The sequence below is a fragment of the Rissa tridactyla genome, chromosome 1 (assembly GCF_028500815.1).
Source record: "Rissa tridactyla isolate bRisTri1 chromosome 1, bRisTri1.patW.cur.20221130, whole genome shotgun sequence".
NCBI classification, from domain to species: Eukaryota; Metazoa; Chordata; class Aves; order Charadriiformes; family Laridae; genus Rissa; species Rissa tridactyla.
Window position 1 is genome coordinate 180,335,878 of NC_071466.1, and position 27,759 is coordinate 180,363,636.

General features: G+C 41.6%; 2 protein-coding genes across 9 annotated transcripts in view; both read right to left on the reverse strand.

Moving 5' to 3' along the window:
* Nucleotides 1-1,979: 1,979 nt before the first annotated feature.
* YEATS4 (YEATS domain containing 4) lies at nucleotides 1,980-7,365 on the reverse strand. Its single transcript, XM_054180884.1, has 7 exons — nucleotides 7,213-7,365; nucleotides 6,854-6,973; nucleotides 6,349-6,415; nucleotides 6,154-6,248; nucleotides 4,562-4,654; nucleotides 4,400-4,487; nucleotides 1,980-2,564 (listed from the first exon to the last, which is right to left on the reverse strand). Exons 1-7 carry the CDS (start codon nucleotides 7,261-7,263, stop codon nucleotides 2,395-2,397), a joined length of 684 nt encoding a protein of 227 aa, XP_054036859.1. The 5' UTR covers nucleotides 7,264-7,365; the 3' UTR covers nucleotides 1,980-2,394.
* Nucleotides 7,366-14,195: 6,830 nt separating this feature from the next.
* CPSF6 (cleavage and polyadenylation specific factor 6) overlaps nucleotides 14,196-27,759 on the reverse strand; it is a 38,486-nt gene continuing 24,922 nt past the window's right edge. For 5 of the 8 annotated variants that reach the window (XM_054194158.1, XM_054194149.1, XM_054194140.1 and 2 more), the window contains one exon: nucleotides 21,278-26,712. The gene's annotated coding sequence lies outside the window, so the exon portion shown is untranslated. Of the gene's footprint in view, nucleotides 19,834-21,277; nucleotides 26,713-27,759 lie in introns of those variants that run through there. The other 3 variants (XR_008465245.1, XR_008465243.1, XM_054194117.1) reach the window with 3 other exon arrangements.

The following is a 27,759-nucleotide window of genomic DNA, read 5'->3' on the forward strand; positions in this document are numbered from 1 at the left end:
TGGATGTTATTAAAAATGTAAGCAAAAAGAATACTTTAGGCTCCTACAAAAACATTGGATTCAAAAGGTACCACTCCATTCTTTTTTGGTCTGTTAAAGCCCGTTACAGCAGCGTAGTCACAGCTCTTGCAGAACTTATTTAATATTCCATCTGACTTACTCTACGTTAGTATTATTTTAACTGACAAATATGAAGATAACAATGCTGCATACAACCTAGTATCACCAAAACTGTGCTTTCCGTTCCCATTTTTGTTTCAGCATGTGCAAAAGGAGCTTAAAAACCTCCTCTGGAAATGGAATAAAAATGCAAGAAGTTAAGAAAATATGCTTGGAAGGATTCACTTTGTGCTAACCCTATTATATTTTTCCTTAAAAACCTGCTACTGATGGTTGTCACAGACAAGGAAGCAGCCAAATAAATACTTTGAATAAAAAGGTATCATGAAAGAAAATGATACGAATTTTTTTTTAACTTTTCTCTGAAAGGTGTTCTTTCACCCTTAAAATCTGTAACATACTGTGGCCTGTGCAAGTCTTATTTTCAATGCACAGCTCTGAAAATGGCACCTTTTGCTGTACTCAAATTGCCTAGCACATTCTTCTTCAGCTGCTGCTTAAAAGACAGTTGGCTACTGAATCGATAAACCAAAACAATTATGGAGCCAGAAAAATCTGGATAGGCTGCAGTGCAGACACCACCGGTACAAGCTGTTCCTCAACCTACCTGTTTATGTAATACCATAAACTAAATATGCCAAGTTTTAACAGTTATTTTTCTTAATGAAAACTTAAGTCTAGATATCAAGCGTTGAAACTGTTCCAGTTCTAGGTCTTTACCAAGCTAATCATGAAGAAAAGAATGCTTTGTTCTCAAAACATCAACATTGTTTTCCATGGGAGAGGGGATGTTGGATGTTTGATTCTCCATAGCACAGTTTCCTGCAGCGCAGTATCTTGAAGCAGTGGGAAAGATGCCCAAGCCTTTTCAAAACCTGAGGTAGCATCATCTCTATCAGGCTCTTTTACCTCTAGAAAAGAAAAAAAAAACCCACAGGACGTTACAGGTAGAAGATAATGTACTGATTTTTCAGGGGGAACACTTGCTAGTTACTTAAGAATATGTATTAGGCTTGTGTGGCAAAGTTTTGGTAGCTGTGGGGGCTACAGGAGTGGCATCTGAGAAGCTGCTAGAAGCTTCCCCCCTGTCCGACAGAGCCAATGCCAGCCAGTTCCAAGAGGGACCCGCTGCTGGCAAAAGCTGAGCTCATCAACGATGGTAGTAGCACTTCTATGATAACACATTTAAGAAGGGGAAAAAAGACCCCAGCGCAACAGCAGCTGGAGAGGGGAGTGAGAACATGTGAGAGCAACAACCCTGCAGACACCAGGTGACTTCAGGTCAATGAAGAAGGAGGGGGAGGAGGTGCTCCCAAGCACTGAAGCAGAGATTCCCTTGCAGCCCACGGAGAAGACCATGGTGAGGCAGGCTGTCCCCCCGCGGCCCACAGGTTAATGGTGGAGCAGATATCCACCTGCAGCCCCTGGGAAGGACCCACGTTGGAGTTCCTGGAGGACTGTCTTCCCCACGCTGGAGCAGGGGAAGAGCATGAGGAGGAAGGAGCAGCAGAGACATCTGATGAACTGACCGAAGTACAGTACAAACATGAAACAAACTTCTACAAACCAGAAGCGGAATAATTTCCTGCCTCTGAGCATAACCTGTATAACTGATCCGTTTAGATGTGTTAAAGCAGACGGGCTAGAAACTCTTACCTGTAGATACACAAATTATTTAAAATCCTGTTTTCAGGATTTTAGTTTTCATTTTTTTCACTGTGCTGATAACAGACATGCAGAAATCACTCTAACCAGACTTCAGCAACTTGCATACCATTGTATTTCAACCTCTGCCTTAAACCAGGGTATGCTATTTACAATTGTTCTGGAAGCTTACAACTGGACAGAGACAAAAAATATTAAAATAAAAAACCGCATATTTTATTTTCAGCTTTAAAGATGCATCTCTAAACAGTCAGTAGAAAAAGCAAGTAAAAAAAGTAAACACTGGCATTTTGTAAAAGCACATTGAAGTAATACAAGACTTAATACAAAGTTTTTATATACCACTTGAAAGCAATTAAAAAAAAAAAAAGTAGTCTGGTCTCTAAGACCCCTCTATTTGAAATAAGTCATTAAGTACCCACAGATTTTAACTATAATGCAAGGATACATCCTTTCTTTTTTCTGCCATTTATGAAGTCGGTTGCCACGTACTTCAATCATTTGCAAGTGAAATTCACACAGTCTGTTACAGAATTGAGGAGAACACATACAATTTCACAATTGAGGTCCTTCCGTTTTCAGTACAGGCTCTTATCAAGTCAACACTCGTCACATATCTTTAGACTGATCATCTTCTTCAAGTTTTCTGATTTCATTTTTTAAACAGTTGATGGTTTCACGACTTGCTTTTAGTCTTTCTTTAAGCTCAGCAATTTCAAAACTAGTTTTCTTTTTGGCAGCTTCCAGTTTTTCCCTAGTTTTCACTTCAAGATCTGCAACTGTGGTGGTGAGAAAGAAAAATAAATATTTTAAGTACCATGAAAAGGTGTTGGGTTCTATTTTCAAATTGCAACAGTAATTTGGATGGTGTGTGTCCTGAAAAAAATATCTATTACTGTTAGCCTTAAATATTCAATGATTGTAGTCAAAATCGTATCCAAATAAAAACATAGAATTAAAAAAAAAAAAAAAAGAAAACAAAAGAAAGCTTGTTTTGTGGCCTCCTTCAGGCCATCAGTTTTGTGGATGGAGTTACCTAATTCACGAAATCATTTTCCAGATTAAGTGGGGAAAAAAAACCCCCGACAAGGCGACAGCAAATAAATGGGAGATTACAGAGAATTTCTAGTAATTTATAAGTAGTGTCCAGTGACAGCACATGAGGCCATGGGCACAAACTGAAACACAGGAGGTTCTCTCTGAACATCAGGAAACTTTGTTGTACTGCGAGGGTGACCGAGCACTGGCACAGGTTGCCCAGGGAGACTGTGGAGTCTCCATCCATAGAGACATTCCTTAGCCATCTGGGTAGCCCTTGCTTGAGCAGGGAGCGGGACAAGATAAGCTCCAGAGATGCCTTCACACCTCAACCGTTCTGTCATTCCTTTTCAGCGTACTGTAACCACTTTCTACTCTCTGGAGTCTCACTGGAGTTTAATTCTATATATCTAAAAGATTTAGTGGTACTTCCTTTGCTCTTACGAATATCTGCTTCAATAGCACATTCTAAGGAAATACGTACACAAAAAAAAAACCCTAAAAATTTCTATCTATGCTAGGGAGAAACATTCAGGAATTTTGAGAAAAATTTAAATTTGGGCAAGACTTTTTTTATGATGCAAATTATTAAACATTTTCTACTCAAAATAGATAATTTTTTACTATAACAAAAATCCACCTCAAGGCTGGCTAAACCGAGGCAGAAAATACAAGCAGCTCACACGTCCACACACCCAAACGGACCTAAGGCAAACTGGAACCCTAAATTTGTAGAGCTTCAAACTCATAACCACTCTTAGCTCTAAGTATTCACTGTATAATAATACCTGACGTTTGTGTCAGGAGAATATACAGATAAGCCAAAGGCCAGGTGAGCTGGACTACGATGACATTACAGTTTGTACCTAACAAGGTAGGATTTTGGCTCAATAAATATTACATTTCCTTTCTGAGTAGAAGATAAGAGATGAGATTAGAAGAGAAACCATCACTAAATGCATTATATTTTATGAATCAATGTATTTTCATTTAATTTCTTTAATTTTCTTAATATTCTGGTTTATATTTAAAGACAGATTAGATAAGGAGGCAAATAACATTAAGCTATACTGAAGAAGTATGTTATGAAATGACCTGCAGTTAAAGAATTAGAAGGGAAAAAGACAGGAAAAGCTTTCAGACACTTCGCTACCCCTACAGGGTTGCTGCTTTGACTAAAACTGTACTAAATGTTCCATATTTCAGTGCTTAGAGCGTGATCATTGCTTGCAGTTAGCATCCCAATGAGCTGAACAGAACTTTATCACAAATACAGTGGCCTTAATTTATTCTCTAGTTTAACTCATTTCAAAGATGTTAAACTAGGCATAGATCGTGCCATCACTCTTCATACTGAGCAATTCAGAATTCCTTTTTTTCCAGCAGGCATACAGATCAGAAAAAAAATTTTCAAGTAAGTATTAGTAACTTTGTAAAAGATGAAGCTAATGTAATCCAAAAATACAGCTGTTTAGCAGCATCCAAAACCATTGTACTGTTACCTCCCAGAAAAAAAAGCCACTAAAACCAAACACAAAGAATTTCTAATATTAAAATATTTTAATTTTCAACTTACACTCTGTTTCATGCTTATAAGCACCTAGCGTTAGCTGACGAGATGTCGTTAACAGCTGCTGCATCATTGCAGTAGGATCTTGAAATATCTAACAGAGAAAAATACATAGTATCACTAATACTCTTCAAAATAAAGTAAGGATTACATTAAAAATTTTCATACCATTTCATCATAGAATTCAGATACTACAGTTTTCTTTCCCAGGATGGCATTGGTATCAGACTGAAAAAGCTTCAGCAAGTGATACAAGGTGACCTGTACAAAAGACAGAATTTTATTAGCTTGACTAATATAATAATTATTGACTATTACTGACTATTAGCTTTATTAGGGAAATAGAAGTCTTATAGATATCAACAAGCAGTATTTGTTCTTACTAAACAATTGTATAGGATTTAAAAATCTTACAAGAATGTAAAAATAAGTGTCATATAACTTCAGTAGAATTACTTAAATTTAATATTCAGTGTTAAACACACCAACTATCCAACAGCTTCCTGATACTTTAATAACGTCTAGGCAAGTGGTTTGGGACCAGGCTATAAAAACTGCTAAAAGAGACCTTCTCATAAACATTTCCAAATAGGTGATTTAGTTCAAGCCAACTTTGATAATTAATCAGTTAGTGCTTTCTGTGACATTACTATTCCTTCTTGTGAAGGAAAAACACTGGGGGCGGGGGGGGTGGGCGCTGTGCATAGCTTTTCACTGAAATTTCTCTCTGTGGCGTTACTCTTCCATTACTGCACTGCAAACGGCAGGAGCTGGAGAGGAACGGAAGACCTCTGCAAAGCCCTGAGGGACCACTGACCACTTGGACCACGACCTGGGAAGTGGGCACGCAGCCCACAGTTCTTCCTTCCACGAACAGGCCCGTGGATGAGAGCAATGCCTTGCTCCGGTTGGTACTTCCTTGAAAGGAAGAACACAACAGGCACCGAAACAGCCTTTCAAGAACAGCCGTAGGAAAAAACACTAAGGAGAGCTTCGTCAAGCTGTGAACGGAATTAATGTAAGTCAGGATGCCACTGAGCACAACAGCACAGGACGCCCTTTCTAGTCGAGGATCAATTTTCACGTATTCAAGAAAAACATGAAATTCAGTTTTCACCTCATTTGGCAAAAAAAATGGCTAAAGCAAAAGGACTGCTGTAGCTCATGCAACAGAAGGAACCCAAGTCTTTCCAGAAATAAACATCCCCGGCCCCTAAAATATGGCAGTCAAGTTTCCTACCTAAACCTGGATAAACAAACCTGCAAGATATGTCTAAAACAGGATGGGAAGAAAGAAATTAATTCCAATCCTTTGTTCAACTCAAGAAGTGTCTTAACCTGGTTTTCTTAGGAACGAGACTAATGCTACCATAGTACTTTCGCTGCTTTTTGACTGATTTTGATGAAAGCTGTTAGGTGCAAAAAAAAAAAAAAGATAACTAAAATATTCTAAAACCTTAAAACTAGGAAGCCACATAGAAGAGAAATCCTCAGTATGTACTCAGCTCAGATAAGACACAACATGTGGTCACGCATTAGTAAACGTCAGAGAAGCCAAATGCAGAAAAAGTCATCATGAATACCAGTAGTAAAGCAGAGAAACAGAAAAAGTGGCCAACCATTAAATACATGTCCTACAAGAACAGGCTTTATTACTTCCACGGCTGACGGGACTTATTTTCACCAGCAATATCCTACAGCACAGCTTAAGGCCACCATAATTAATTAATTAAGCGTTGTTACAAGTTCAATGTACTTACAGGTCTTTCATTTGGATCAATAAAAAATATCTTAATGATTATTTCAAATTCACCCCAGCCTGTTTCGGTGATTTCGTATGGTGGTTTGGTAACAACTGCAGTAGGAAACAGAAGGGTTAATATGCGCAGTAAAGCCTCAATGAACTAATCAAAAAACCGCAGTTCTAGGAACAAATGCCCAAATGCAACACCCACCTCTTAAAGGATTTCCGTAGCTTTCATGCAGCTTGAATTGAATTTTTTTCACATAGGCAGACATATCCTAAAACAGAAACATCGTTATTTCTGATTATTTACACAGCATGACAAAACAACTGTTTACTCATTCATCCCACATGCCTATCATTTCTTCTGACATAACTACCTTTACAATCAGTAGGAAAGCAAGACAGTAAATCCAAGAATCAGTGCTGCTGCCCAAGTCCGTCAGTATTTTGTCCCCATGACTGCTCTCCAGTTTTCCCCAGCCTGGAAAGATCACTCCAAAAACACTCCAGGAGGAAAAGTGTCTTCCCTCTCTTTTTCCTTTTTGGAGACCCACCAGCCTTCTGCCCTTGCTGCAAATCCCTCCCTCCCTGTTGCGGGGTGCTGCTGGGTCCACCGCAGCGGGGCTGAAGGAGCCCCACACAATGACACCAGCATTGACATCCTTCCGCCACCCCTTACGAGGCCGGGACGACCACCCCTGTTAAACCCCCACCTCGTTTCTGTAGGGCTTGACGTAAACCGTCCACTGGTGCGTGTGACCGTCCTCTTCCCTCTTCTTCCCGAAATACCGAGCGACGTTCCCATACACGATCGGCTTCACAATGGTAACGCCCTTAAATAAAGAAACAGATAAATAAATAAATGAAAACAGATAAATAAACAAACAAATAAATAAAACAGATAAATAAATAAATAAATGAAAACCCTCAAAATGACACGTACTGACAAGCATTAAGCTGGTACCTGCAGAGGTCCCGCTCCTCCCTCCCGCCCGCCCTCCCGTCAGTCCTCCCGCCGGGTCGGGCCGAGCCGGGCCTCCCTCCCCGCCGGCCGCCGGTACCGGTTCCGCACCTTCACCCTGCCCCCGGAGTCAGGCCCGAACTCAGCCATTCTCTTGAACATATTGCCCCGGGGGGGGGCGCCGCCCGCAGCCGCGCCGCCCGCGCTCAGCTCCCTCCCCGTCGCTGCCGCCGCCGCCGCCGCCAGGCCCCGCCGCGGCCCGGCCCGGCCCCGCCGCGGCCCTGAGGGGTGGCACCCACGCGACCGCCATCCCCCGCGGCTTCCGGCGGCGCGCTGGCGTCACGGCGGCGCTCGGGGCGGGGCGTCAGGGCGTCGGCCGCGTGACGCCGCTGGGCGTTTGGCAGACGCGGCGGCGCGGAGGAGGTGGGGGGTGTCAGGGAGGGCGGCAGGTGGCACTGTCTGCCTGGGCTCGGGAGCGCTGAGGAAAGGAAGCGGGGAATTTGGTCATTTTTTAAAAAATTTGTTTTCATATTTTTACCGTAACAGCCTTCAGACGCGCCCGTAGGCAGCGCGTGCTGGTGGTCACCGGGCTATTGCGTGCCGTGGCCAAGGCCCCAGGCGGCCCCGGTTAAACGAGACATCCCGCACAAAGGGAACGGGCCCAGCCCGGGGAAGGTACGTGACAAGACGGGTGCAGTGGGAGGGAACAGCCTGTGAAACACACAGAAAAGGGCGTAAAGGAAGGTGGCGGCTGGGGTGATAGCTGGGCAGCCGCTCTGAACTTCAGAACATCCAGTCTGTGTGCTGACTGCTCCAGAAATCTTTGTTCATAGAATCATAGAATAGTTTGAGTTGGAAGGGACCTTAAAGATCATTTAGTTCCCACCCCCTGCCATGGGCAGGGACACCTCCCACTAGACCAGGCTGCTCAAAGCCCCATCCAGCCTGGCCTCGAACACTTCCAGGGACGGGGCATTGACAGCCTCCCTGGGCAACCCGTTCCAGTGTCTCAGCACCTGCACAATAAAAAATTTCTTCCTAATATTTAATCTAAATCTCCCCTCTTCCAGTTTGAAGCCGTCACCCCTCATCCTATCACTGCATGCCCTTGTAAAAAGTCCCTCACCAGCTTTCTTGTAGGCCCCCTTCATATGCTGGAAAGCTGCTATAAGATCTCCCCCAAGCCTTCTCTCCTCCAGGTGAACAATCCCAACTTCTCTCAGCCTGTCTTCATAGAAGAGGTGCTCCACCCCTCTGATTATCTTCGTGGCCCTCCTCTGGACCCATTCCAACAGATCCACGTCTTTCCTGGATGCAGTACTCCAGGTGGGGTCTCACTGGAGTAGAGGGCCAAAATCACCTCCCTCGACCTGCTGGCCACTGTGGTCATCCCTCTGGGCTGCGTGCGCACATTGCTGGCTCACGTTGAGCTTCTCATCAACCAATGCCCCCAAGTCCTACTCAGGGCTGCTCTCAATGCATTCTCCGCCCAACCTGTATTTGTGCTTGGGATTGCTGTGACCCAGGTGCAGGACCTTGCACTTGGCCTGGTTGAACTTCATGAGATTCACACAGGCTCACCTCTCCGGGCCTGTCAAGGTCCCTCTGGATGGCATCCCTTCCCTCCAGTGTGTTGACTGCAGCACACAGCTTGGTGTCATCGGCAAACTTGCTGAGGGTGCACTCAAGATGTCATCTTTGGCATAGAGAGGTCGCCTTTTGGTAAAACATCATCCTGTCATCTTCTAGGAAATGGGAACCGAAAGCCAGAGATGTGTGGCAATTACTGTGTGCTGCTCTTTCTGAGGAAAAGCAAAGAACTTTCCCCTGGCAACTGTCAGCAGAATAGACACAGAATAATCCAGCAAAGCAAGTCCACAAATGATGCAAAATAAACTAGTCTTCAAGAGGATGCTGTATCTCGTGCATTTATCTTTGGAAGATAAAATGTGAACGTCCAATGGCCGACACATGGATTGCTCCCCAGGCCCAGGATCAGAGCCCGTGCATGCTTCTTTCCGAAGAAAATGGGTTTGACAACAGTCTGGTCCCACAGCAGTGCCTCTCCCAGCCACCTGTCTTGCTTCGCACTCCCACTCCTTGCTCCACAGCTTCGCCTGCTTGCCCCACTCCAGCAGTGTGGCTACTACAGGCAGAGGACGGAACTGCAGCAAGTAAAAGCAGTGCAATTAGGAACTGGGGAGGTACGATGAGATGGGCTGCTTCTAGGAAGGGTTTTCAGATGACCATAGCTCAATTCAACTCTAGAAGAGCATCAGGGAAAGAGAAGGTAAAGCTGTAGAAAATACCTGCAGTCTGTGCCATCAGAGATGGACTAACCCGATGGGATCCTAACCTCCAAACTCCAGCATTCACGGTAACCTGCTCACTGCAACAAACGTTGTTAAATGGAAATTCCCACACTCTGTGCCTCCTAGACTTACAGAGTCCCAGGCTGCATCCCCAAAAGTTATTCAGTCCAAGATGCTTCATAGCTGCTGCTAGCTCACACCTCTCTTAGACCTTCCCCGGAGTAGGAGGCAAAATGCCAGGACAGGCCAAGACTTGATGTTGCCGGGGTAGTGCACACGTAAAGTGCCTCTTAACGCTGAGACCGCAGGCGCTCCTGCACTTGTCTCATCTCTTAACCTTCTCCCACCCCTTTTTGGTTCCTCTGCTCCGTAGTAACCAGAAATGCAGCCTCTTCAGCACATGGGCGTTTCCCAACACTTAACACATCACTCCAAAATTGTCAAATTTCTTATATAATGGGGAAAGCCATAGGAGGACAGAGCAAAATTATCTCAGAAGAATTTTGTTTACACTCTGTCACAATACCTACCAAGGAGGGAGTTGGCTGTCTAAACTCTGCTACTCAGATTTATTATGAAGTTACTATCAAAGTCGTGGTCTTATTGCTCATCATAAATCTCTCACCATTAAAGACCCAGCAGTAAGCTGAGTAACAAATGGGGTACTTGAAGCCATGCTTGGAAATTTAGGGTATTCACAGGATGGTTGAGGTGGGAAGGGACCCATGGAGGTCTTCTCCAACCCCTCTGTGCAAGCAAGGACACCTAGAACCAGTTGTACAGGACTGTGCCCAGATGGCTTTTGAACATCTCCAAGGATGGACACTCCGTAACCAATCTGGGCAACCTGTGCCAGTGCTCGGTCACTCTCACAGTAAAGTGTTTCCTGATGTTCAGAGGGAACCTGCTGTGTTTCAGTTATGCCCATTGCCTCTTGTCCTGTCAGCCTGTAAACCTGTGTAATCGGAGATTACACCAGCTATGGCCATGTACAGGAGTGAACGCCTTTACATCACAGCCTGCAGCATGAGCAGGGTAAACACCTTGCCCATTAGAAAGGTGAATAAACCCAGCCCCAGCAGGAATTTGACTCCTGTTTGAACCGATACCGCAAATTCCTATGAAGTCTGTCAAAACAGCCATGTGTCACAGGAGTTTTTGTAAGGTGTCCATGAAGCATATTCCCGTTAAGCCTCTTAAGGGTGGTGCCCTCCAATCACCCTGCCCACTTCTGCTTAAATTAAAAGGAAACAAAATCCCAAACCTCCTTTACCCCCCTCCCTCCAGGGCAGCCCGTTACCACCATCAGCACCTTCTCCACAGCCCATGGCCTCAAGCCCTTTTACCTCCACCTTGCAAACAACTGCATGGTCCTACCCTACCTTACGCTGTGGTGGAAGGGAGTAGCGTTGTGAGTGTTGTCCTCTCATTGTCTGCTGATCCCCTCTTTGTTGGTATTTTGTAGGGAACTGCATTCCCTTTGCTTCTTCACAGGGCTGGACATTCCCCAGCCAGTGTCTGCAGCCAGGAGAGGGTGTGGGGTCTCCAGCTGCAGGAGACACTCGGAGGTGGGTCAGTGAGGACCAATGGTGGCCAGGGCTCCAGGCTCCCTCTCCAGGACCATTCCTCCCTGCTCTGAGCTGAGCTGGGAAGAGGCTTTCAGGACACCAGCAGGAACGTTCTGGCTACTGGTGAGGGAAGGGGCTAGGATGGACTGGTGGTGGCACATCTGCAGCGATACACTCCCCAAGAGCATTCCCTGGGGACAGCTGTCATTGCAGTGGCAAAAGGCCCCACGTACAGTAGCTGCAGTAGTGGCCATCAGCCACTTTACACCAACCACAGGTTTTTGAGGAGGGGAATGGCAATAAAGGGTTACACTTGTAAAGTTGTTTTAAAAATGGCACGTTCGAATAGATGTAGGGCTCCTGTGCGATCTTACTGTAGAAACGAACCCAGGTATTTATCCCTTTCTACTTTTATAAACACTTTTTAATTCAATTATCTTTGCCTATTGGGGAAAATGAAATACAACTCTATTCTTTCAATTTTTTCTCTATTTAATGAAAAGTAAAATTTTCCTTCATGAAAGGTTACCTCTAAGAAAGGTCCTGTCCTGCTCATCACAACTCCCGTAAGAGTTGTCAGGGGAGGAACTGAAGGTCTGGGTAGCTGTAGGCATTTTTGATAAAAATTCAGTGTGAGAATGCAGAGTAAGCACATTGCAAATTCCACTGAAATAACGAACACTTAAAGTAATTAGCAATATTAACATTTTAAACATCATGTTAAAACTCCCCAAAATTATCTCCAACTACAGTCATCTGGGAACTAACCAATTTTCTCGGTCTTCTGTATAGTTGTTCCACTTTACCTTTTGAGCTGGAAAATAACACAAACACTTCCCAAAGGAAGTAAAACTCAGAAGTGTTAAGTTTTACTTCCAGTCCAGGTTGATTCTATAAACTTGAAACATGTTATTCAGAATGTGCATTTGTCATGGCTAAGTGAGTGCATTCACCACCCACAGACACATTGGGGCACTCCTGGGGCTGCAGCCAGAGAGTATTTTCCAGCCTGTCTTAGCCTTTGTGATGGATGGAAAATGCCACTTTCTCCTTCATTTCTTTGGGGTGCAGGAAGGAAAGCAGAAGAGGAGAAACTGCCTTCATTTAATGTCACTCACGCAGTCAGTCTAACACTGTCCTACCATGAGAATACTAACTAGTAGTATCTTGTCAAGAAACACTCTTCTTTTCCAAAAGTTGCATTTAAAGAAGTGTAATAAACAGTTTCTGACCATCTTTCAGACCCTGAGGCTATGAACCTTTATTTTGTAGGTGTGACAACTCGCCCTGGGCTGAAAAGAGCGCTCCTCTTCCTCTGGTATTGAAGGTGTTCCTGAGTGCATGAAAGAGAGAAAACAGCAAAGGCAATTCTTCATTCACACACAAGAAAAGCTCACAGGAAGCATGATTCTTAAAGAAAGATCTGGCCTTGGAGCTAACAGATAAACTCCTGACTATACGTTCCCTTCTAATCTGGCAGTTCTGACTCCAAATCAATTTCTCCAAAGAGAAATAAGGACGCAACGAACTACATGTAAGCACCCATGAGGCATCAGTCAGATCAGTAGATAAGGCTTGATGATGCACAGAAAATAAGCAGCTTTGCTTCAGCTTCGGCATGTTCTGTGGATGGGCTGATGCACTCCTAGGTGACATGAACGACCAGGCAGGACAGTGACCAAATGTCCCTGCCCACACCACCAATCAGCAGAAATCATCCCTCATTTCAGGTGTGCGGATGCAAGTGCAATCACCACTTGGACGGCAGAGCCCCTCAAGCAACAGGTGTTACTCTGCTGTCTCCTATTTTATCATTTCACTGTGTGTCATGGTTTAACCCCAGCCAGCAACTTGGACCACTTGGCTGTTCACTCACTCCCCGCCCCCAGTAGGGTAGGGAGAAAAGAGAAAAAGGAGAGGGAAAAGTTAAAAAAAACCAAACACACGAGCTGAGATGAAGACAGTTTAATAGAACAGTAAAAAAAGAGGAAAAAAACCCTTATTGTAATAATGGTAAAATAATATATAAAATAAAGTGATGTAACACAAATTGGTCTTGGTTGCCCAGCCCATCTTGAGCAGTGATTGCGGATTCCTGCCCCCCGGCCAACCCCCGTTTATATACTGATAGATACACCAAAGATGACCATGACACCTATGGTATGGTATGGAATATCCCTTTGGCCAGCTTGTCCTGTCTGTGCTCCCTTTCAGCTTCTCTGGGAAGCTGAGAAAATCCTTGACTAACATAAACATCACTTAGCAACACCTAAACCAACATGTGTTATCAGCATTATTCCCAAACTAAAACCAAGACACAGCAGCTACTAGGAAGAAAATTAACTCTACCCCAGCTGAAACCAGGACACTGCAGTAAAGCAGCAAGAAACGCCGTGACCATGCATCGGGAAAAGCGTGCATGTTTCCATTAAAGGAATATATATTCTCTCTTGTTATAGGAAAAAATAACTGAAAGGCAAATATGCAAGAACAAGGCAAGTTGGTGTAACACAGTCAGTCCTAAAGGCAGCAAGAGCCTCCTTAAACAAATTCACCAAAATAAAGGCAGAGGAAGTATTAACTAGTTGTTGTGAATGTCTTAAGGGGTGAAATACAACAGGAAGGGAAATAACTAGATAGAAAACAATATCAGCACAAGATCAAATTAATATAATAGCCAAGAAGAAATTCAGGCAGCAACTTTGAAGGTTTGTAACCCCTGGAGCATGGAAGGAGTGGGACGACCTTCCCGTAGGAAGAGCAGGAGCAAACACCCCAGACAGACCCTATGGGGTTGTAAAATGAATCTTGGAAGGGGTTGTGGGACACAGTTATCTGCCCCAGAACGATATCCCAGGCGATATTTTCCAGTCTGTATTGCTACTTTGCTTTTTCCTGTGGTCTTGCAAGGAAGCATGCAAGGCTAAAAGACACCCACCCCATTCCCAACCCTTTTTACCTTTCATTTTTTTTCACCTTTCATTTGCCATGTTGGGCATGAGTTCTTCTCAGCATAGAGAAGACTGATATGGGAGAATGAAAAAGAAATAACTTCCATTTTTTTAAACCTCCTACAAAGATTTTCACCAAAAGAATATTTAATGGATTCATTGTCTGAATGTTCACAGGCACAGTAGCGCATTTAAAAAAGAAAAGAAAGAAAAGAAGTGGCAGAACTGGAAAAACTGGCACTGGACACATGCCTACCAAAATAAAGGAAATCACCTCAAATGGGGCAGTCTTCAAAGCAGTCACTTTCAGAGTCACCAGTAGGTTGTGGCATAGGGCCAGCTACAGGGGAAAAGCTTTGCTTGAACAAGTGGAATGAAAAAAATCTGTGTAACAAGATGACATGGGAAAGACTAGAAATGGCCGGGATTGTTTGAACTGGACCATGTTACCCAGGTTCCCGTCTATAGCAAAGGGCTGGGAGTGCCCTGAAGACAACAGGTGCTGAACCTGCTTCTACCAACCTATTTTGGGGGGCTGCTGCGCATGATCTGCCACCATGAGGTAGCTGTTGAGCCCAGCCTCTGCCCGAGAGTGCAGTTTAGGCAAAGCTTTATCATATGCCACTGCTGTGAAAGAAGTGAGCCGCGTACAGGCAGGTGCTGCTCCTCAGAGAGCAAAGTCCTTCACCTGCCAGCTGCCTTTACATTTCACAGCTCCCTCAGACGGCACACGGATACTGGCATATTTGATAAATAAAGAATAACTTCCAACTCCAGAGTCTCAGCAAAATTACCACGTGCCTCAGCATCCTTACCCAGGTTAGGTCAATGCATGATTTAATTCCAGAACAGTGGTTTTAAATTTGCCTTCCCCCCCCACCCCCCAAAAAAAGTTAAAAAGAGGTGGGAGCATTTTTATTCTTGGCAAGGGCATTACATACAGGAGCTGACCTTGCACGTGTCGTGTAAGACTTTTCCTCAGACTTCTTCCAGTCCTGGATAGACGAACCCGAGCAGGGGAAGAGGCCACTTGCTCCAAGGCTCAGGCACAGCTGGAGGGAGCACAAACCTGGCTACAGCAATGGCTGTCCCTCTTGCTAGCCCCAATGGTTTTAACAGGCTATTATTTTAATTTGGTGGTAACACTTTTTTTTTTTTCCTTGGTTTTGGCAACTCACCAGTTTTTTTTTTAAATAAAGACTTGAATTGTTAGAAACCTTCCTTCCTTCTTCAGTAATGCACCGACACCCCTTGGAGTTAAAAATCTGAGCTAGTTATTCCTGTAATTATAACAAAAAAAATTGCTGAAGGAGGTGATAATGGAGAGGTTAGAAGTTTTATTTTGAAATTAATTTTGAGTAAAAGGCATAAAATCACCTATTTTTTATATTACAAATAACTTAACTGAACGGAACAGTCGGGGACAATTTAAAATTAGGAGGGCACAGTAGGGATCCCACATGACAAAAAACCCCGTTATTTTTCTGAAGTATCCTACTGTTACCACTGTGAAAAACACCAAGAAAATTTTCCTGGACTCCTGCTGAGATGGAAGCCAGCCAGCAGATAGCTTTAATCATTATGGAGAATTTATACTTACACAGAGAAGCTCAAAATACAGCTTTTCTTGTAGAGAAAAATGCTAATCACTCTCATCTATTTTTATAGCTGCTAATAAAACATTGGCCGCCTCTGACCCTTTTCATTCAAAGCACTTTATGTATTAAAGAAAGAGCCCACCACACAATTTAGACATTATTTCCAACAGTTTCTTCTGCTGCGCTCTGTCGGCCATTCTACACCGTTCACCATTTTTGTTACCCTTACAACTACAGCTCTTTGAGAAAACGAGGGCTGTGGACCTACATTTTGCAAAAATTCCAGGCTACACGATTTAGGAAAGCGAGAACCACAGTTTTAATTATGTATAGGCTCCAATTAACTTTTTTGAGGTGGGAGCCCAAGTGCCTTACAGCCTGATCCATGAATAAGGATTCTGTTTGGGATGAATGCTCTCTGTTTCCATCCCCTCCCACCAGTGTGGAGCTGTAACACATCCAGGCGGAGCCACATGTTTTTTAAGCAAAGCACAGGCTGCAGACTGTAAAAGGCAGTGAGGGTGGCTGCCCGTCTGTCAAAAAGACGCAGATGGATAAACAGGGAAAGGGGATACCCAGGGAGCTTTAGAAATCGGTTTTAAGCACTGGTTTAACCATTCTGAAATCCAGCAACTCTGTAGGGCTCCCTGCTCCTTCAGAGGTGAACACTGCCCATTCCACACGGGAACCCACCCGTCTTCTGCTGGGTTTTGGAGATGTGTTCAACTACAGACAACATGTTCTCTGCCTGTGTGGTCAGTATCTTCCACTGGTTTCACTGTCAAAGAAAGGCTTCTGAGCATTAAAGTATTTCTTTCATTCCGAGTGTACTATATAGGAAAACACGCACAGGAATTTAACAGCAGCACACCAAAAAGGTATTCAAAATAATATGCAGAAAATAGAGCAAGAAACAAGGACTTTTTCATGAGGTTTGACACCTCATGAAGGCAAGGACCAAAAAAAAAAAACCAACCAAAACCAACAGCTTGTTTATTTTGTGGAAAAAAGGGGAAGAAGCGACTGCGATCTTATCTTCTTAAATTTAGGACAGTTGAGGATTATCAAACTAGTTCTGACGAAAAAGCTCATAACTCATAAGGAAGTGGATATGTGGGATAAATGACCAATGTGTGGACATTACAGTAATTAGACAAACAAGGGTCGCATTCATTCATGAGGTTATGAATTAAGCAAGGAGGAGTGGAGAGGGTTTTTCCTGCCACTAGATGGCAGGAGGAGACCCTTTTACACCACTTGGGCACACGTGCACCATTTCGAGCTCCGTTTCCTTGTGTGACAGAGCGCTCAGGGGCCTAACTTCACCATTAATATACAGGATAAAAAGAGAAACTCTGCTCAATGAGTACCACTGCTAAGTAGATTCAAGCATTTTGGAAAAAGTGTTCAGCAATGTATATATTTTAACACACCTGCTTACACTGGGCCATTTCTGCAAAATTAGGAAACTGTTTGAGAAGAAATTAATTATGTCTATTTCCATTTCCCACTTACACATAGGGCACAAGGTTTACAAGACTTATAGCTCCTGTAGTCTGATGGGAAGCAGAGTGCCAATATAATTTTCTGCAAATTGTTCAGAAGAGATGGATTAACAGATTCAGATAATTAAAAGGGACAGCAATCTTCTGCCTGCAGCACAAAGACCTATATTTCGACTAATAAAAATGGTCTGCAACTGTTTTTCACACTGTCTCTCCAGGAGCAGTAAAAGCACAGAGAAAGAAAGGCAGAAAATTTTTAATCGTTTTTGAAAACCATATACTTTGTCTCTCAGCATTAAAAGCATGAGCTGACCAGCACCTCACCGCTTTCTATATTACACAACCAAAAGAAAAGGGAGTTTCTTCTCTGACTCACTTCCAGCTCCAGTGTAATCAAGGGAAGTTCCACCTGCCTCATTAGCACCAGCCCTTCTCCCTCCCTCGCCCACAGACAGCATCACACCTCTCAGCATGCAACATCCTTGACATTAAACCTGCCGCCCTCCCCTCGCTGCCGCTGTGCCCAGCTGCTTCTGCGCCTGCCACAACTCCCTCCTTCCGTCTCCAGCCTCAGAAAGGAAATATATTCCCACCTCACTTTGGCCTCTTTCTGTCGCCTCTCTAAAGGCTCTCTCTTGTACAGCTCCCAGCAAGGTACTTCTCTTGGATGTGGAACAGGCTTATCATCTATTTCCAGCCATTTACTCACATTTTTCAGCAGTAATCACTGGCTTTTGTATCTTTTAAGAGGTGAAACGGATAAAAATTCAATGAAACTGATAGACTTTCCTCCCCTTGCACTCCCAGTTAACTGCCCATCTCTTACACAGCAAACCCTCCCAAGAAGCAGCAGCCTCACCTGCTCTCGTAGAGCGTGAGTGAATATCAACTCTTTAAAATTTAATTCTTTGCCGTGTTTGGAGTAATCTGCGTTGTTAGCCAAGATGTATTCAAAGAGACAGGCAGACGTGTCACGCATTAACTACTTTAGGATATGCCCATCCCACTGTCAGAGATGGAGGTGCTGAGCGTGCAGACTACATTCCTTTAACAAATATGCCATGCTACCAGCTGGCTGTCCTTAGAAAAAGAGACCTTAATTTGGCAAACATCTTTCTCAGTTGACTATCTGAGAGTGTGATGCTACAGGCCTTCAAGAGGACTCAGGTAATTCCCAATGCAAAACAGAGGTTCTGGCCCCAAAATGATCCAATCAGTGTTTCCTTGCCTGGCACATCATGATTTATAGTCCAGCATTTCAAGATAAATTGGGAATAAAGACACTCAGGTACCTGCATCTGATTTTCCTGTAGTACTGTTTGTAAAAAAGCGATCTTTATGATCATAAGCTACACAGCTGCTACAACCTCCATTTTCCTTTACTCAGCCCGCACAAACTTGCCTTTCACAGCTTCATACAGACTTTGCTGATTTTGGAATCTGATTTGCTTTCTGCTGCTCTTGTCTTTTGCAACTTACCATCTCCCCTGGACCAGCTGCAGTATCATGAAGAGGTTTGAAGGATGAGCCAAGGGAGGATAAAAAGGTTAAAGAACAGCACTAATACTCTGAACTGGAGCATCTCTCGCCTCCCCAAATGTAACAGGGGTCAAAAAGGACACTTCTAACTACTTACTCAATTTCTGCTTCCCAGCAGGTGCTTCAGCATCTTTCATTTCCACAAATTTCAAAAACACACGCCTCTTCCCAATCAATAACGCTCCTCTGCTGTCAGGAAATGAAGCGAAATGCCAGCTTTGCAAGAGGAGAAAGTTCACAGGAGTGCCTTCAAGTGAGGCTGGGTCAGAACAGGTGCCGCAGCAGAAGGGGACTTCCTCTTGGCATGAAGCCATCCTGGGGACTTCGCTGTCCCACCACCTGGGCTGCAAAACCCACAGCAGAACACCTGCATAAGAACTCCAGAGCTACCTTACAGCAACAGCTCCTGCAGCCCAGAAATCTCCCTTCAATTCTAAGAACACAGTGGCTCACAGAAGTGGCTGTTTCAGGCACCCTTGAGACCTCACCAATGCCTTCCACCTCCCTTCTCCTCCTCAAAACCTGCCAGTCGATATTTAGGGGCACACAGTGATGTTACCCAGCCAGGTGCAGCTGTGCTCAGGAACAGCTTTATCCTGGTGGGGGTGCTTTCCTGTTTTCTTTGTGGTTTTTCTTTTTTAAAAAAAACCCGCCAACCCCCATCCCTCAGAGAACAGGGTAGGTGGGAAGGGTGAGCTCCCTTTTCTGAGGCCGCTCAGCCTGCATGAAGAGGTGGCAGAGAGGAGGCTTCTGCACCAGTTTCCACACTGCCGGGCACTGGAGGAGAACAAGCAAGGACAGTTAATTCTTCTCCTGAAGCCTGGATTCCAGCAGGGTCTCTCCCCTTCAGCTCACCTCAGGCTCTGGGCCTTTCAACCTGCAGCAGCTGTGGAGAGGACACTGAGAATGCCAAATACAAGGTTCTTTCAAGTAGAACTGAAGAAGAAACACTTTTCCTAAAAAGTGTCATCAATTTCCTTGTCTCCAAGGGATGGTATTTTCCCCAGAGAGCTTACATGGAAGAAAAACCAACCCACATTCAGGGTGCTTACCGTCCTCGTTCTTCTGATACCATTTCAAGTCAGACCTTGATCTGGCATCCTGGTTAGTTAACCTATGCTTGAGTGCTTCCGCAACGAATTCATCCATGTACTGAATCCTCACTGTGTTTGTCTTAGAGTACACATCCTGTGTTTTTGGGGACAGGATGCTTTACAGTTCTCTCCCATTCAGCCACAGGAACTGCTGACCATCCTAACCTAGAGGAAAATTGCAACGAGGTATTTTAAAATAAAGAGTTAGGCATTATTTTCCCCTGTGCCAGGGGATGACCCTCCACCCAGAAGGAAGCCTGGAGTCCCTGGAACCCCACCAGCCCCAGGCCAACGCTCCTTCCACCTCTGTCCAAACCTTCATTCTGTCAGTGAAGCCAAGCTACAACCCACATTCTTCTAGTTAAAAACCCAGCTTAACTGTGAAATTCAGACATAGTGCAATCAGTGGCCAAGTTAGTTTTCCTATCCTGTTGCTTGCTATTATGAACAACTAAAATTGGAGTCCTTTAGAGTAAGCAACTCTTATTTCTGTTATTACAGGTTTAGAGCACTAGCCAAAGAAATTCAGGTTCATTTTCTAATGAATGTTTTGTTTCCTCTACACAGACCTATACAATCACCCTCTTTCTTTCAAAAATCATGTTTAAATAAAATCACAAATGTGATTTTTCCAAGCCAGTGAGATTGCATTTCAGGCTACTTTTTGAATCTATAAAGATTAGAACAAATGTTTTTCCCAAGGGGAAAAAAAATATCAGCTTTCTCACATAATCTTACCACTGCCAAATGCTGGAAGCTCAGCACAGACAAAAGCTGTTGATGAAAACACTGCAAAACGGTACCAGTCATCTAAGATGGTACAACAGCTATAGCTCATTTTGTGCTACAGTAAATGAACTTCAACAAGTACTGTGAACTACGAACAGTTCACCATTAGTATGGCAATGCTAATGACTTTTTGTATTTAAAATACAGGTATGTGTTTTACATATACGATGTTCTGATTTAGTAGCAGAGTAAAGCATTTGGCCATGAAAAGCCCCAGTGCCAAAAGATAGTTTTAAATCATTCCAGGGTGGATACTGTCATTGGTACCAGACCAACTGTCTGCATGAGGTTCAACCTGCCATACAGCTGTTACACATGTTCTTTGTAGTGATTAACATCTGCCAGATTTAGTCAACTCAAGAATTAGATTAAAATAAAAAGGTTTATCATCACTGGTTTAATGCCAGCCCACAGCTCCAAACATTTGTACACGTTTGATTCTGAAAATGTAATTTTAAGAGACCAAACGTGCTTTACACAGCCGGCTTTTGGTGTTTTTTTCTTCAGCTGACACATTACACATGGGTCACTGCACTTTACAGAAAAATGACTGACAAAAAAAAAGAGCTGGCTTTAAAAGAAGTCCGCACTTCTCACTAATTTTAAACTCTGCAAAGTCTCTACAGGCCAGATGAGGACAAGAGCTAGCGTGAAGAGAACTATTTCTAGATTCAGAAATAACTGTGGCACAGAATCTAGCTATAACTACATTAGAATGTCCATGCTTTAAGTTTTAATGTCTGAATACCTGAAAAGACTCTAACACAGTGAGCACTGCAAAGATACTAGACCAGCTGAAATGAAGACAGACAAAAGTAACTTTTTTTAATATAAAAATGGTCTTTATTTCTTCAATACAAGGTAAACTACTATTGCAGTTTAAGACCAACACAAAAGTTGGACAGCAAATTGCTTAACAGTCTCCTAAAGGCTGAAAAAAAGAAACCCATGAAAGCTAAAAGTTATGCAGTATTTCAAGTATAACATCTAAAAACGATGAAATGATCCCTAAACTTAACTAAGTACCTCTGCTGAAAATGTATTAAAGTCTGCATTTGCTAGGATACCATCTTACCTTGTTGAGAAATATAGGTCTCCAGAAACTCAAGTATTCAACAGACTCTTCAGCCTGCTGGTATCAGGAAACTGTTTACTATATATATATATATAAAAATCCTTTGGAGTCAGGCATTCTGAGAGACATCCATTTCCTTACATTTTGCATTGCAGTTCTGCAGTCCAACTTAGACAAGCCCCCCTCCTGTATTTCAAAACCATTTCTTGAATAGTTTACTCGTACATCCTTGTGCAAAATGGGAATCAGGAAATGGAATGGTACAGGAAGACAATACAGCCTTTTGTTTAGGAAGTCAGCAGTGCTGGTTATAGTCATAAAAACGTTAAGGTTTACCAAACAGGAATGTATTTCACCTTTAAAACACTTGGGGTTGGTTTTGTTTTGGTTTTTGTTTTTTTTTTTCTTTTTCTTTTTTTTTTTTAAATTTTAAAAAAGGATATCTGCAGTAGTAAGGAAACTGAATTTGCAATCACTTCTATTTATAAAAGCACACACATTCCTCATTTTCTTACATTTGAAGATCAAGGGAATGTCTGTTTCATAATGTCGTAATAATATGCACAGATTAAAATATTTTCTATTACAAAATACAGTATACAACAGGGTGAGGACAAAGTCTATTACTTGAATATACTCCAAAGTGTTAGCACTGAATCATGTAAAAATCACATCACATCGTATGAATAGATGGGAATTTTTACAACTTAAATGCTCCATTTCATTGGGATCAAAAGGTATACTGTCTACTATTTTCAAAAGACTTCAATAAAACTAGTGTATTTCGAAAGAAGATTTACGCACAGACATAGGTCATACCAGAACCTAAAACCTGCTGCAATAACTGAGGCTACAGAAAGGATTCAAGAACTAACAAGTGCAAACATACAAATAGAATGAGATGCTTTATCATATTTTGTCCGACATGGGGAAAAAAAATCCCATGAGAACACCAAATTGAAGAACTTCTATGCTCCAAACTGCTGCTTAGTAATTCATCCTCTAAAGCTAATATGAATCTAAAAGTACACAGTGTGTCAGATTTTAATTTTGGGTGCGGGGCGTTGGGTGGGAAGGAAACAGCAACAAAACCCAAAAACAACCTCAACACCCCAACCCACCCCAAGCCTGTCTGCAATATTAATTGCAAGGCATTATAGTTAACAGTTGCAAGAGACAATATTTCTGCATAAGCATCATGACTAATTAGCATGCTGCAACCATTACGTGTGAGACTTACGCAGTCAATTACCAAAATAATTTAAAGCCTAAACAAATCCATGTTGCTTCTTTCCTACATCAAAATACTTATTTTGGAAAGAATCCAATCTTCAAGTATATGCACATTGACCTGTACTTTCCTTCTCTAAGATCTTGAAGGGTTTATATTTCAATGCAGAAGCAATTAGTGTCTTGGATCTCTGAGGAGTACCAGTCTTAAGCATGCATGTTTTATATGTGAATCTGCATGACCAACACTATCTTAATGAGCATTATGTTCAGAAATTTAAGGCTGTATCTCAGTTTACACAAGAACCAATTATAACTTTAAGATGCTACGTATAAAATTCTATAAATAAAAATAGGAGCAAAGTCTGTTTAACCTGTACACAGAGAGCAAGTGGATAAGAAAAGGAAATCAGGAATTAAGTATTTCTATAAAGAATGCCATGTATTTTTACTAGAAACACAGATGACAAGTATATACAACATTTAAATCTCCAATTATCCACATACAACTAGGAAAACATTTACACGGGTTTGGGTATGCAACTAAACAATCAGGTAAAAAAAATACAGTTAGAAAAACTAAGCCTCACCAATTTAAAATGAACAAGAATAGAATACACTCACTCCTTAACAAAAAAAAGAAGTCAAGCTAATGCCTAAATTTAATAATATACCTTGTTTAACACAAAAACAACAGCTATCCAAGCTTATAGGCCACACTGTAAATAAAAATTTGCAGAAGTTCTGACAAACGTTTTTCAAAATGCAATCAGAACTAAAATTCTTGGCACAGAAAGCAAAAAGGGAATGAGGAAAAAGACTGTACAGTTTCCAAAATGCGAAGTTCTTCTTCTAAGAAGTATTTTTCACCTGTCAAAACGTATAGTCCAGTAGAAATTTTACTTTAAAAAACCTTCTACTTCTAAAAAACAAACCTCCAGCAGAACAACTGCTGTTGCTAAAGCACTGCCACCCCATAGTCACTACTTGTTGGTTTTGTCTTTCAAGATAAAGGACACAGCCTTAAGATGTTGTTTTCAATGTTACTTGTAAAAATCAGTATTTGAAAGAAATAAAGTATTTCCTCACAGACTATTTTGTCTTTTCATCAGCAAAAGGAGATGAAATACAATTGGATGAATATCAAAGAGCACAGCAGTAGCCACCATGGCATCATCACCAGTCAGGGAAGTTACCGAACTGCTATTTCCCAAGAGTGCACAGGAAATTGCCAGTAACATTTAATAAACCAAAACCTGGTAAAAATTCTATTACAGATCCAGTTATACATGATGTGCATTAGACATATTCCTTTTTGGTGTCTATCAGGGTCTTTGGATTTTTTCTATACTTTTTTTTGTTTCATTTTCAAAAAATCTAACAAATGAAACTCGCAACAACAAGAGAGTATTATCTAAATTGCAACACAGTACATCTATCAGTTAAAACTAAGTATTCGGAGAACAGGCAGAAATAAAGGGCTTCATATGGGGACTTCATCTCTCAAATCACAATGATCGCTCAAGCTTTACTTATGTTATTTTCCCCCTGCTATTCCCTCCCTGATACTTCCATTGCCAGCAATGGAAATCTGTATGTGAGTGAGAAATTACACTTTGTGTAAAAAGAGCAATAGTCTCCTTAAATCTATTTCAGTGTGGAGTAAAATATCAGTTCCTGCATAATATGCTTGTAAATTTACTTTTTTATTTTAAGATTTAATAGATCTACGCAACAGAACATTACTTACCTGCTGCCTCTCCAGTATTAGCTATTCCCCATGTAACAGCTACAGGCAGGTTATTTCTTCCTTAAACTTATTATACACAGCAGTAAACAATGTTTTTAAGTAAAGAAAAAAAGAATTACAACAGTGCTGTTTTTTGTAACCAACACCTATTCACAAAAAGCAGGAAATGAGTCACGACTTGTTTGATACAACTTTCAGTTTTACAAAATTTTAAAAGGCAGCCTTCATTTGCAAACAGGATTAAACAAACATGTCAAATATCTTCTCAGTAGCAAAGAGTTCAATAAACACCAGTGATCCCATGCATGAGGAACTGAGGTACACGATTTAAGGGAAAGGGGGGGGGGGGGCGGGGAGGAGAGTCTGAAGCTGTAGCCAAGTCCAACAGCATCAACCTGGCTGCAGGAAACCTGGCTGAGCGGTAGGTGACAAAAATTAGAGCATGTCAGACTTATGCAAAACTTTTGCAGTTGCAAAGGCTACTGGTCCCAACTCAGTAAAGCAATAAAAATCACTCACGTATGCAAATAAGGTACTTAAAGCATATGTTTACACTCCTTGAAATATATGGAATGTAAGCACATGCTTTATATGCTCTGGAAAACCAAATGGACTTAAGTGCTTTCCTGAACAAGGTAACATTTTAGGTTGGCTGTAAAATCTTCAAAATTGGCAAAAAAAAAAAAAAAAAAAAGAAATCAGGAGTTGTCTAAGAGTTGCCTCATAAAGCCATCTGAGGTCTTGAAACTTAACTTAAAACATTAACTGCAGCTATTTGAATAAGTGAAAACTCCAAAAATAAATCCGTTACATAACAATTTCAATAGAGTAAAAAGGAGCCTTTGTGCAAGGCTGCCAGAAACTAAGTTTTTGCAACTTATATGAACTTTCTATTCACTTGCATTTCACACTTAATGAAATTTAAAACAAATTCTTATAATTCAAAATCAACTTTCACTGTGAGCTCCAATAATTTGTTTTTAGGTAAATTTACAAAACCTCATCTGACAGATTTAATGAGCGCCACTTTTTGCTAAGACATTTAAATATTGCCCATCACTGAACAAGGACATACAAGTGTACCTTCTCTTTTATATGCATGTGTGAATAAACTCTGAAGTATTAAGAAAATACGAAACCCATAAAGTCTGAAAAATGGGAACATCTGGTTTCTTCCGGCACATTTCTAATATACAACTATGTACACACTGCTACGCCTTGGGGGTGGAGGGGGAACACACACAAGCACTATTACTATAAAACTGTAAACAACTGCAGAGTTTTGTTTTTTTTTTTTTTTTTTTAAAGCTAACCTTTCCACCCCTTATTATGGACAGTTTAAGTTCATATGAACAGTTTATATAACTGTAACGTCAATCAGGATCAAGGCTGTATGAGAAAGAAAATTTTCAGCATGCTACAATCACAGACCTGGGACCACCTCTCCTGAAAACAACCGACGACAAAGAACTGCAGTTTTTACAGTTTTATATGCCAATTAGCAAATTCACAAGCCACCTAGGTAAACACTGCTAGAAAGCAAAATAGCATTAAAGGTTTTATGCAACCACCTATTTTCATATCAAAATCGAATGTGTGAGAGCAACATTAGTATGTTTAACTCACTGAATGCAAGATTAGGTTGAGGCATATGCAAGAACTATTGCGATGTTTTTAGACAGCATCAATGTTTTCATTGTAACATTATCTTTAAATATTGCTGAACACAAGACTTTCCCTGAGGTGTAAACATCAAATAACTTGAACAGCTTTACACATCAGCCCCATTAAACAGTTTATTACAACACTACATCTACTGTAATCAAAGTGGTGCTGTGTACAGACATTATCATATGAACAGTTTAACATGAACAAACTACTATAAAAACAAGCATTTACTTGACTTTTTCCAATTGCTTGCACATTATAATTGCCAAATGTATATAACCAGTAATAAAGTTGCAAAAGCTATAAGGTTTAAATCACACAGGTTTCCCTCAAATAAAACAGTTAAGCAACATAAAAAAGTAAAAGAGCTACTGGTTACCATGTATGCAGATTTGCTTTATTCAGATCTATTCCTGTTCATTTTATCCATGAATCCTTACAGGCTCAGTTCAATCACATGAAGCAAACTGCTGGACAAGCATCTTTCCTTGAAGAATGTATCTTGTCTTGCACGCTGTTCCTCTTCCTTCAGCTGTAATGTGTCAAAATTTGTGATGTAGATTTTGCTAGTCCCCATAATACACAGAAAATTGTTGGCTTATCTATACATACACAAGTCGTGCATCTACTTCACCATAATGTAAACTAACACAAAATACCCAGAAGCAGTAGCTACTTGTTTGTGCACGAAGTTGTTTTCTAATACAATAGTTAAAAATAAAATTAATGTTGTTGTACAAAAAAGTTTAAAGAATATGAATTTCACAGTTGAAGTACTGAATGATAAAGGAAGAAATAGCTACTGTTCCTGTGACTGATGGAAACATTACGTAAACATTTCCTAAAGTATGCATCTGCGAGAGTAAACAAACAAGCACGTAAGGTAAGTTTGCCACGACTAGATTTTTTACATTTTTACCTGCCCACTTACAGAAGTTTTAAGCTGGTTTGACATTTAAGTAATGTACTGATTGTATAATGAAGTGGATGGCTCACGGCTCAGTAACATTTAAAAGTGCACACAGAATCTAATACCAGTACTTCAAAATTTTTAGACTAGTGGCAAGCAAGATGGGCTTCACGTCTAAAAATACACGCTTGCAGTTTAATCACAAGAACCCACTTTTCAAATAATACAATATAATTTGCAGGTTTCCTCACCTACTTGCCCTAGAAAAAAAACCCCAAGCCCTAATTCCTACTCTCATCTATTATGGCAAATAAGGAACCACACCATTCAGAGTTAATTACTGTAAGAGTTCACAAAATACTTGGGATGGTATAATTCCATACACTGGATTTCAGTTGAATTCCATTACAAAACAATTAGCTATCTTCATTTCATTAATAATTCACAATTTCAACATTCAGTAATTTCAAAATAGTTTAAATCAAATTGTTCAAAAAACCAACACATTAAGTTGTTCATTTGAAAAACAAGACATTTAGAGGAGCAATTTCATGAACGTGCACCAGTACACAGCTGTCAAATAGTCTTCTACCAGTATAATAATCTCAAAGCAGGTGGGAAAACAAAGTACTCAATTTTCGCATGAACAATTGACACATTTCTTCCTTT